General features: G+C 34.0%; 1 protein-coding gene across 5 annotated transcripts; it reads right to left on the bottom strand.

The window, feature by feature from the left end:
* On the bottom strand, positions 1–10,813 carry LOC113864666 (probable pre-mRNA-splicing factor ATP-dependent RNA helicase DEAH9). Of its 5 annotated transcripts, XR_003504899.1 has the most exons (23): positions 10,477–10,780; positions 10,308–10,382; positions 10,147–10,236; positions 9,906–9,985; positions 9,263–9,332; positions 9,079–9,164; positions 8,189–8,258; positions 7,498–7,593; positions 7,124–7,229; positions 6,869–6,915; positions 6,690–6,773; positions 6,556–6,609; positions 6,185–6,285; positions 5,491–5,581; positions 4,448–4,612; positions 3,685–3,774; positions 3,420–3,491; positions 3,109–3,207; positions 2,930–3,016; positions 2,620–2,673; positions 2,423–2,502; positions 1,808–2,044; positions 1–559 (listed from the first exon to the last, which is right to left on the bottom strand). XR_003504899.1 is itself a non-coding variant. In XM_027498649.1 (22 exons), exons 1-22 carry the CDS (start codon positions 10,729–10,731, stop codon positions 1,903–1,905), a joined length of 2,094 nt encoding a protein of 697 aa, XP_027354450.1. In that variant the 5' UTR covers positions 10,732–10,813; the 3' UTR covers positions 1,584–1,902. The 5 variants fall into 5 exon arrangements, 4 of the variants coding, with proteins under 4 accessions (XP_027354450.1, XP_027354471.1, XP_027354478.1 ...); XM_027498649.1 differs by lacking the exon at positions 1–559 and having other exon boundaries at positions 1,584–2,044; positions 10,477–10,813; XM_027498670.1 differs by lacking the exon at positions 1–559 and having other exon boundaries at positions 1,614–2,044; positions 3,109–3,174; positions 10,477–10,741.

Raw genomic sequence — 10,813 nt, 5'->3', positions numbered from 1 at the left:
AAAAGGGCTTCGGCCAATCATCCTTTCTCGTTCACCTGAAGTGTTAGTCCTTGTTAGCTGCTGAACTATTCTTAGTTTTTCTTGTAAGGCTTATGACTCGCCTTGTTCCTAAGCGGGCGATATATCTTGAGAGGGTAGATATGTCCTGATTTCACTCCTCAGATTAGCGTTTTTTCTCCTTAAAGCCGATAGCTCAAGAGCGTCTTTCTCTCTTAACCGTTGTATCTCCATCATTTCAGCCCTTAATTGTTTTACCACCGAAGAGAGGTTCTCATCCTCCCTTCTCAGCCAAAACCTCAGGTATAGGTTGATTAGGCATGGTCACTTCCTACTGATGAAAAACTCCCAATTGCTAACTCTGTCCTTCATGTTGGCTTCTTGTTAACACTATGATTGATTGAAGTTGAGGCGATTCGTGTCTCACGATGGGCGCCAAAATGTTCCCATTAAGGATACAATGATCTTCAATGATCTCTTCTTTTGTTCTGGCCTATAATGTTTTCATGGATATTCCAGATTCTTCTTATGTGGTGCAAGGAGGGTATCTACAAAAGGCACTCTGATGATAAAATCAGGTGTCAGTTTAGATAATAAATGTTCTTTTCTATTCAAAGTCAATCATTTTACTTGTACTTCTTCCTTTCTTTTTATAGACAATATATTGGATTAATGAGCTTTATGACTGAGTCCTGATTTTAGCTTTTTGATTAAACAAATAATTAATAATTATCTATTTTAATTGTTTTAATCATTCATTATTATTTATTTTAATCTGACTGAAAAAGTATTCAGATTTCTTTTTTCACCATAATGACCGAATAGTATCTTATCTAATACAATAAAGATAAAACTTTATAAATAACATATAATACATAATTAATAAAATATGTAGGCTATTATAAAAAAAAATCTAACAAGTGTCATTTAATATTTATATATGAAGATCATTTGACAAAATAAAAAGAAGAATGTTTAATCAAAATCGTTGAAAAATGTTGAGTTTGGATATGCATTATATGCCATAAAATTATGGCGGATGTCATGGCAGCTTGTGGCAAAAGCATGAGAGTCATTATAAAATAATATAATATATATTTACAAAAATATATATAAAAAAAAAAGTACTGCAGAATGTGACAAAACCAAAAAAATAATTACATATGTCAAAACCAAACAACCTAAAAGGAAAATAATAAAAATTAATTATCTAATACTCATCTTCAACCCATTCTTTTTCATCAACTAAGACATATCTCTCATCTTCTTCTCCCTCAAATTCTTAAAGATTAAACATTAAATGAAAGCATATGTCCCATGGCCCCGTGACCGCCATTTAACAACAGTGAGCAGAGTGTTTAAGGACTTCAAAAGCTAATTTTAAGCAAGAGCCAGAACATATTAAACTTTCCATCTCAACCGTCGTTACTTTAAATCCATAAATCAAGGGTTACTAAGTTCATGGTCCGCCGGTGCACCAAATTTTGAGATGCACCATGACCATTAAACATGAGCCCAACTTTCTTTTCCGGTTAAAAAGGAAGAACTATTTCCATTTTTCAAGCCACAACCCACAAATGCTTTCAAAGGGTACAAACAAGAAAACATTCTATTTAAAAGGTTTTAATAAAAAATAAACCTTTTTGTTCCCGATCCTCAAACAAAAATAAACCTTTTGACAGTAGCTATAAAACATTGAGACCTGTATCTAGCAATTAGCTGTGAGGAGTATGATGGAACAAAAAAAATTCCGATACAGAAAGTATCCAATTTACATGGGAAATAAGTTTCTATCATCATATATACTCACATCACGGTTAATCTGCTCTATTAGAACTAAGATTTGATAATTGATATATCAATTTCTTTCCTTCGCCTTGGACTCGGTTAATATGCCAAGGCAAATCAGTGAAGATTAGGTTGCTGTAGTTGGTAGAAGTGGGGAGCAGCCTCCAATAGCCATGAAGGATCTACGGTTATGACATTACGCATGTATTGTCGATCAGTTGAGACGAGAGAGCTGTAAATAACCCACTTTGGATTTACTCTGCAAAAGAACAAAATTTAAAATTTTTAACCGACTTTAGATGCAGAAATCATACGTCAAAGTATGCCAATGTGTTCCCCAAAAATAAATAAATAAATAAAAGAATTAAAATACAAACGGCATTTAGACATTCCAGGCTTTACAGTCTTCTAAAGCAGAATAATACCTGCTTGCGTTAGACTTTGGTAAAATTGTTTTCGATAGAATTAATTTAGAACATAATTAGAATAAATGCCTAAATTAATCTTAACAACCAATTTTACATTGGAATTTGTGTCAAAGTATGTAAAATTGATTTTGTTTGTAAACCAATCATGCATATAGTAGTAAAACCAGCACATAATACATAAAAGTTTCTCAAACACAGTTTTGACTAACCTGAATAGCACTGATGATGGGTGAATATAAACTTCTTGTGAGCCTCGTAACGTCTTATACATCCCATTATGACTGTATGCCTTTTAACAAGGAACAGAAACAAATAAAATTGAAGTCAAATCATTTACTTTACCACAAAATTTGTGGCAAAAAACATTGTAATATGCGTGAAAAATGAAAAATAAAAAGAATCTCACCTCTAAATGGCACGCATTAGCAAAAAAGCCAGTAGTAACTGCCTTTCTAACCACCTGGAAAAAGTACAACCTTTATATATAATTAAATCACCTTACTAATTAAAAACCAAGGAACTTGAAGTGAAAACATGTAGCAGGGTGAAAAACCAAAGAATGGGGCAGGACCAGTAAATAATAAAAATTACACTAGGGCAGATTTTTACCTAACACAACTATTTAGGCATATATAACAAAGAATAAATCAGGAGATAATTGAATGCAATTTTGAAAAAGCTTTTTCTAAACCAGTAGAAGTATGAGAAAAACCAACCTGCATATCACTTTCACAAGATTTTAAGACTAAGCCTATCCTCTGTGCAGTTCTTTTGAGTTGTTCTCTAACTTCAAGAACCTTTCTCTGAGAAATTTAAGCAGCCATGTCAACATGAATCAGTGAAAAGGACAAATTGAAATGCCTACATTGTGCAAAAATGCTGAACATATACATACCATGGCATGGTAATTTACATAGTTCTTGTGACACCACTGTGAAGATTTACCAGACTGAAGAAACCCCTTATATACATTAAGGAAGGTTACATGGTCACCCTGGAATTGTATAAAAAATCAAAAGAACAAATTTATGAATAAAAAAGATTTCAGTCATCACATTGCTAAAGAAAAATGATTGTATTACACAGTGGAAGAGTTGTTAAGTGAAGAATCATTGGAAGTTTAACACCGAAATAATGTAGAAGAAATTATGAGTATAAATAGAGAGTGAGACTGTGTGGGGCAACAAAAAAATTAAACTAGAGTACCTCAGCGGCAGCAAATCTCAACTTTGCTTCATCTGATTCCTTTTGTATCCCTCTCCCTGAGATCCAGATAGACTGTATACATAGATAATTTGAAATTAAGATATACTTCTCTATACATTACGCTTAAGTATATTTTTGTGTGGTCTTACAGATATATTTCATGTTATATTTTCAAACCTCAGCATGAAAATTGATGTCAACATACAGCAATTTATTGACTTTTGTTTCCAAAGCAATTAATCTTGACTAAAGCAAAAAACTTTACTTGGACAGAAAGAACAGCTGCAATTGTGATTATCTCCTCTGAACACCCAAGTTCACTAGAAGCTATTATCATTTTTGAGACCATTGGATCCTGCCAAGTATTACGTTCCATTAAATGGCCATTGGCAAATTTCTAAGAAATGCATCTGGACAGCTAATTTTGGAAAGGTAAGAAACGCAACTAAAAATGGGAAGACAAAACAAAAGCTCCTCAACAAGAGCATAATGGCAATATTTGTAATTGTAATATCAATTTAAGGAATACATTAACAAGAAAGCAAGAGTGGATTCTCATATGACCCTTTCAGTAGGTTTATTAATGAATCCACATCTGCATCTATACATAACAGAAAACATGAAGAAAAATGAACAGCTAAGAAAATACTTTAGAGCAAAGAAAACCATGCACTATATACTGGAACCAGATTCACTGCAGAACAAAGCCAAATAAATGATGTGGAAGGTCAGTTTACTTCTCAGGCTGGAAGAAATCTGGCAGATCTTAAGGAAATGACTGGATTCCTAATTTATCTTTTAAAGACAAAATTCCAAAATAAAGTTATAGAAATGCTTCCAAGTTCAAAATTTTCCATTCTTTACTTTCTCGTCTGCTATTCTTTATTTTATCTTCAACATGTCTCGTGCACTTAGGACTAACCCTGTAGCCATGGTGAATAAAACAAATCTCTATTTTTCACAAAATAAAGATGAAGCATCTAAGAAATGAATGAAAAAACATGATTTTGGTGGCAACGAAAATATACAAGTGGAATCTCAGCAACTTGAAATCCAGTTGGTGCAGTCAGCTTAGCATCATCATCCAAAACCCCAAGTGAGTAGAGAACTTCTAGTGCTCGGATCATTGCTTCAGGAGATGGAGATGCTGGCCAGTCAAAGCCCAAGATATTATCAATCCCCAAGGCCTTTAACTGGAAATCATCAAAAAAGGGATTGAATAACTAACTTTAGGATCAACCATTAACTTGATCTAGAATACACACACACACACTATTCCAGCAAGCAATAATCTGGTAATAGCACTCAAATGGAATGATATCAGAAAAGGTAAAGGTGACAATTGTATAATCCTTCTCATTACACACTAAACTACTACTACTATGATTTTTCTTTTGTCCTTATAAGGAGATATTTTATTCGAGAAAAGTAGTGCACGACTAGGGAGCAGAGGCTAAATAATGCAACACAGTTGCTCAATCTATTCCATATTACAAGTGGAAACCACCTCCTTAAAAATAACCATAACCATAGTAATAGTAACAGAGAGAAGTAATAAACATAATAATATCCCTAAACAAATGTAGAGGAATAGTGATATTTTGTGGTACTATGACTTCCTTTCAAAATTCTTTTATCTGAATGGCTTTGGCGCATAGGATTTCTATTATGAAGGTAAAAATATCTGACCAGGAAAAATAAGATCACATTGAATTCATTGCACAAAAAACTTAGTAAAATGAACTATCAAAAAACAGTGAAGTTACAAATACAACTTCACCTTTCTCTTTCTCCAGCTAATGTTTTAATTTAATTAAAAACTATCATATGGACAGCACATACACTGTTCAATTAATATTTATTAAGTTAATAAATTAAAAGAAATTAATGATTAATCAGAATAGTTATGATGCAGCTGATAATTAGTTGTCATTCATACTGATCATAAAAATATAATCTCAGTCAAAGTACCATGCCCAGAGAAAAAGAAAAAACCAATGATGGTACAAACCATGCTTAAAAAGCTTTTGTAGTTTTGTCACTTTCAAATTATTCAATAACAATTACTAACCTGGATTACACAGGAGACCAGATTTGACCTCTGTATCTCTGGAATTCCCTCATTAGACATGTGGTTAAGAAAATATTCTTCTGTATATAGCCTGGTTGCAGTCATGTACACAATGAATGACAAGACAGTTAACATCATTACAAAATACAAGTTACAATTTGAGATGTTGACAGGGAAACCGGAACACAAAACAGAATAGTAAAACCATACATAAACAAATGCATCACAAAAACACAATGAACAATATTACAATATGAAATTGAAGAAGCAACACTAACTTTGTGAACAGAATACTTAATAATAGACTATATCAGAAGCAGTAAGTCAATTAGATAAAGTAAATGATAGAGAATAAAAGCAGAGGCCTGATACACACACAACACTGCCAACTTTTTTATTAGGCATTGCTGTGAAAGTTTGCCTCTTTAATTCTCCCTAAATTTGTTAAAATGAACTAAGGGAAATACTCCAAAGTGGAGGGGGCATACTTGTTCTAAGCAGTGCAATTAAGTTCATACACAATAAGAAAAATTAAGGTAATATTTTAAAGAATGTTATTGTTTTTTGGTGAAGGTAAATATTTCCTTTTGTTGAAACTTGAAAGTATTAGCAGATTTTAGGGGGAAAAACCATATTTGATAAGTGAAAAATGTCCCTGAACCAGCTGAAAGAAAATAACTACTTTTAGTCAGACCTGTAACACTTTCCTGGTCGAACTCGTCCAGCCCTACCAGCTCTTTGTCTAGCAGAAGCCCTAGATATTGGTGCCACAACCAGATTTTCAATATCAGAAATCTGTAACAAAGGACCGCAGAAAATTAGACTTGGTGACATCAAAACATCTAAAGGAGAGAAAAAGAGTGGAAAAGAGATGACTTCTAAAAGATGAAGTTACTGACATGCCAGCAAAAACAAATAAAAATTTAGTGGATAAGTTCTAATAAGCTGAATAAAGAGAATACAGAAACACTGTTAATTTAAAATTCAATACTCAATAGTGTACCATAACTGGGAAACTGGCATCCTAATATACTGAAAATTTAAAAAACAACATAATGGAAATACCGGATTGTAGAACCGCTGTTTTGAGAATCCACTGTCCACAACATAGACTATTCCCTGCATGATTGAAAAAGTAAGAATGGATAAGGCCTTGTTGCCTATAACTATAGTCAGACTTATCTTTAAATAGAGGTTACCTCCAATGTTAATGATGTTTCAGCTATATTAGTAGAAATTACTATTTTCCTCTTTCCTCGAGGAGTTGGAGAAAACACTAACTCCTGAGAGAGAGTAAAGCACATATCACTACACTCAAAAATTTAAATAAATATTCAAACAATTTATTGACAATTAAATCCACAGAAGTATCTCCAACCTGTTCAGCACGTGGAAGTCCAGAATACAGAGGCAAAACAATCAATCCTGGAACAAAAGAAAATTCCATGCATTAGCAATATCTCATTGATAAGCATAACTATGTGCAAAATGTAAAATATGAAAGAACTTTCCATTATGTTCAAAAGGCAAAAATTCTATATACATTTTACTCATCTACTGTAAGTTGTCACTTGCCAGTAGTTAAAGACATCAATAGCTGACAGTCCAAATAAGAAGTGTTCAGAGTGTATACCTGAAGAGTGTTTTCCATTAGTTTGAATTTCATCAGTGAGTAATTGAACAGCAGCATCAATATCATCTTGACCAGTAAGGAACACTAGAACATCTCCTGTGGGCTCCTAAGGAGAGAGATAAGACCAAAACCACCATTTTCAATCCATTTTGTTTTAACTACTTAGATAAATCAGACTTTCTACTTCTATCAACAGCGTGATTTCTATTACAGTATATATCAAAATGAACACTCATATTTTGGTGTCCATGATCAAGCCTAATGCAAGCACCATACAAAACCTGTAATAATAGTATTATACTACACCAAATTAAATGCCTCAAAAATGGAATGCATTAGTTGAAGTTATCCTATCTCAATAGAAGGTAAAATACCCGCTCATTGATCAAGAGAACAGTTGAAACAGCAGCCTGAACATAGTCTTGGACAGGTTCCTCAGCATAATTAATTTGTACATTGAAGCCTCTGCCCTGAAAATCATAAATCATATTCTATTAGATTTCATATACTGAAAATTTTAACCTGGAAATGTGATGCCTCAATTAAAACATTTCCAAATTATATTGCAGTTTAGGTTCAGAAAAATGAGGGGCTTGTTTTGTTAAAAAATTAATATTAAATGGAAGAGAAGACATAAACCACAGCAAGGATATAGTATTCTCAAGCGCAGGAAAATTTAAAAGATTAAAAACAAAAGATAACTAAGGAAAAACCATAGTGATGCCTCAATTAAAACATTTCCAAATTATATTGCAGTTTAGGTTCAGAAAAATGAGGTGCTTGTTTCTTTAAAATTCAATATTAAATGGAAGAGAAGATATACACCACAGCAAGGATACAGTATTCTCAAGAGCAGGAAAAATAAAAGATTGAAAACAAAAGATAACTAAGGAAGCTAGGAATGCAGTAGCAGCCCAGTTCCTTTGCAGATCGGATACACTGTTAGAACAATCATTGGCTCAGAACTATCCAATTAACATTAAATAAGCATGTGTTTCACTTTAAACAAATGCACCTAGAAAACAGAAGACATACAAGCATGGGTTGTACTTCCAAAAATAGTACCTCAACTGATAAAATTGCAGGTTCCACTTGTAGCCCATGGTCCTCATTTTGAGGTTCTCTGCGCTTTTTTCTGTTAATAATAATAATGCACAAATTGATAAATAAGTGACAGCCTTAACATTGACAATCAAAATCTGAATACTCGACAAGAAAGCCCCCAAAAATTTTGAATAAGCCATTAATAATGTGGTGTATAACCTTTATACCAGCTCCAAACAGGTATAGTGAATTGGACATAATCCTAACGGTTATAACTAAGTACAACTAGTATAGAAATAGTCAGTTTGTCAGTGAATAACAGAAGAATTATACGACCAAATGAGAAAAGCAAGCAATTAAATTAACAAAGATAATACTAAACAGAAATACTGATGACTTTTGCCCATAATATAAAGAATACAGTAACAAACAAACTGGATTAAATATGATAATGCAGAGGTTATATTTTTTTTTTTTTCCATTGTGCTTCTGTGGGTGCAGGAGTGCAGCAGAGAGGACGAACATTGAAAGATGTCAGTTTAAAACTACCAGTCGGACAATAACCTAGCATCAGAAGGTTATTTCTATGAGAAAATATTCACATTGCAAACAATTAAATGCCAACAGATATAGGTTTGTGGATAAACATGTCCTTCACTGATGATGAATTTGGACTCTAATAAAGAAACCTTGGGTTTTGCAAGTTACTTTTTGTAGCTGTCTAAATATTATCTAGGTGAATCTTAATATCAGATATTTGCAGTTTAGGATATTTTCCTGATAAAATCTTGTGACATTTTCATGACGATAAGTTATATAAATAGAGCTTCTGCAGTGTTAATGTGCAAAAAAAAATAAAAAAAATAGCATGAACAATTGAATCATAGAAAGAGCAGAAGAAATTAGAAAACCTTGTTTGAAAAAAGTCAGACATCGATTTTGCTTCAATAGTAGCAGATGAGATAATCAACCGCAACTCTGGTCTACGCCGTTGAATCTAGAAAATTAGCAAAAGGAAAAACTAAAAGATTAAAAATTTTGAAAATAATGACAGCATTTTATTCCCATATATATGTATTGTCTAGCCATTAAAACCTTTTTCAATAGTCCAAGCAAAATGTCAGTTGAAATTGACCTTTCATGAGCCTCATCCACCATTATTACACTGCAACAAGTATATATGGTGTCAGGGTAAAAGGAGTTCAGAACAGGAAAATGGAGTGGCATCTCCTCCATAGAAACATATATATAGTCCTTGCCACTTCACACAGCCAAAATGTGTAAAATTCAATATATGGAACACTATTTGTATCACAATTTTAAAATTAGCATATGCATGGACAACACATAAAGTCTCCATAGTCATGACTCATGAACATTTGTTTTATATAAGAGCTAGACTAATTTCCACTGAAAAGCTCTGCTGCATAGCTATACAACTTTCAATTTTTTTTTAATTGAAAAAAAAAATAGTGGACGGAAGAAGAAAGGTTCTCCAATCCAAAGCTGCAAGCAACTTCATAATGGAGGCAAAAAATGCCGCTCACCTTCAAGTTTTAAAATAGAACATAACAAAACATGAGGATGCTAAACTGCTTGCATATCACCACAGTATCCATAGTTCATGCTCATCCAGGCACCTTGACGTCTAATTCACAATTTGTGTACACATAATATGCCATTTTATTAAGTATATAGGGAAAGTACATGTGTAAAATTTGAAGTTAGTAACAAGTACCTATATTTGGTCAAAAGAGGATCGTCCATCATCTCCCTCAGGAGCACTCCATCGGTTAAAAATTTTAGCACCGTTACATCCTGTGCTGCCGAAAAACAGAAAAATTGTCGTAAGCATCCGTCATTAACCAACCAACTTCCCTTTTCCACAATTTTTTTCTTGTCTGTGAATACGTGTGTGTGTGTGTGTGTGTGTGTAAATGTAAGATGCAGAACTGCCATAATTGTAGAGAGATGCTCACTGGTTTGGTAATATCTTCAAACCTAATGGTGTATCCAACTTCATCACCGAGATTCACTCCCATCTCTTCGGCAACTCTGGCAGCAACAGCCTATGAAAATCAAAGAGACGAGTTATGAGAGAGAATTCTGAATGATGACGAATCAAAATAACTGAACTAACCTGAACAGCTAGTCGTCTAGGTTGAGTGCAAGCAATGAGTCGACCACCGGTGGCCCAACCTGCCTCTTTCAGGTACTGCAGTTAAGTGCAATGCCAACTATTAGCAACGAGATTTTGAATTCGAATTCGAATTTGAATTTGCGAGGAGAATAATTATAAAGAACGTGACCTGAGGAATTTGAGTGGTCTTGCCACTTCCGGTCTCACCGACGATGATGGTGGTGGCATGAGTCTCGACGAGGTAGAGAATGGCGGTGCGGTACTTGTACACAGGCAATCGCTGGCGTTGTTTCTCGATGCTGGCGTAACCAAATCCAGAAGAAGAGGAAGAGTGAGAAGAAGACAAGAAGAGAACACCGCCTTCTTCATCATCCACCACCCGACCCTGTGGCCTCTCCGTCCCTGGTTTCCAGAACTGCGACATCCTTCCCCAACGCTAGAGGAGCCCCCACCCTTCCGAAATTCTCCTCTTGGATCATCTTGCTCCATTGAGCCCAATTATAGTT

The sequence above is a fragment of the Abrus precatorius genome, unplaced genomic scaffold, assembly GCF_003935025.1.
Source record: "Abrus precatorius isolate BTA unplaced genomic scaffold, Abrus_2018 Scaffold10, whole genome shotgun sequence".
Lineage (NCBI taxonomy): Eukaryota > Viridiplantae > Streptophyta > Magnoliopsida > Fabales > Fabaceae > Abrus > Abrus precatorius.
Note: the sequence above shows the minus strand (reverse complement) of the source record. Positions and strands in the feature narration are given on the sequence as shown.

Excerpts from the sequence above, each read along its gene's own strand:
- LOC113864666 (XM_027498649.1), bottom strand. The coding sequence starts at position 10,731 with ATGTCGCAGTTCTGGAAACCAGGGACGGAGAGGCCACAGGGTCGGGTG. Across the intron at positions 9,165-9,262 it reads TGCTTGGACTATTGAAAAAG|ATTCAACGGCGTAGACCAGA; the intron begins GTTTTAATGGCT and ends CTAATTTTCTAG. Across the intron at positions 2,674-2,929 it reads CTTGTGAAAGTGATATGCAG|GTGGTTAGAAAGGCAGTTAC; the intron begins GTTGGTTTTTCT and ends TACTTTTTCCAG.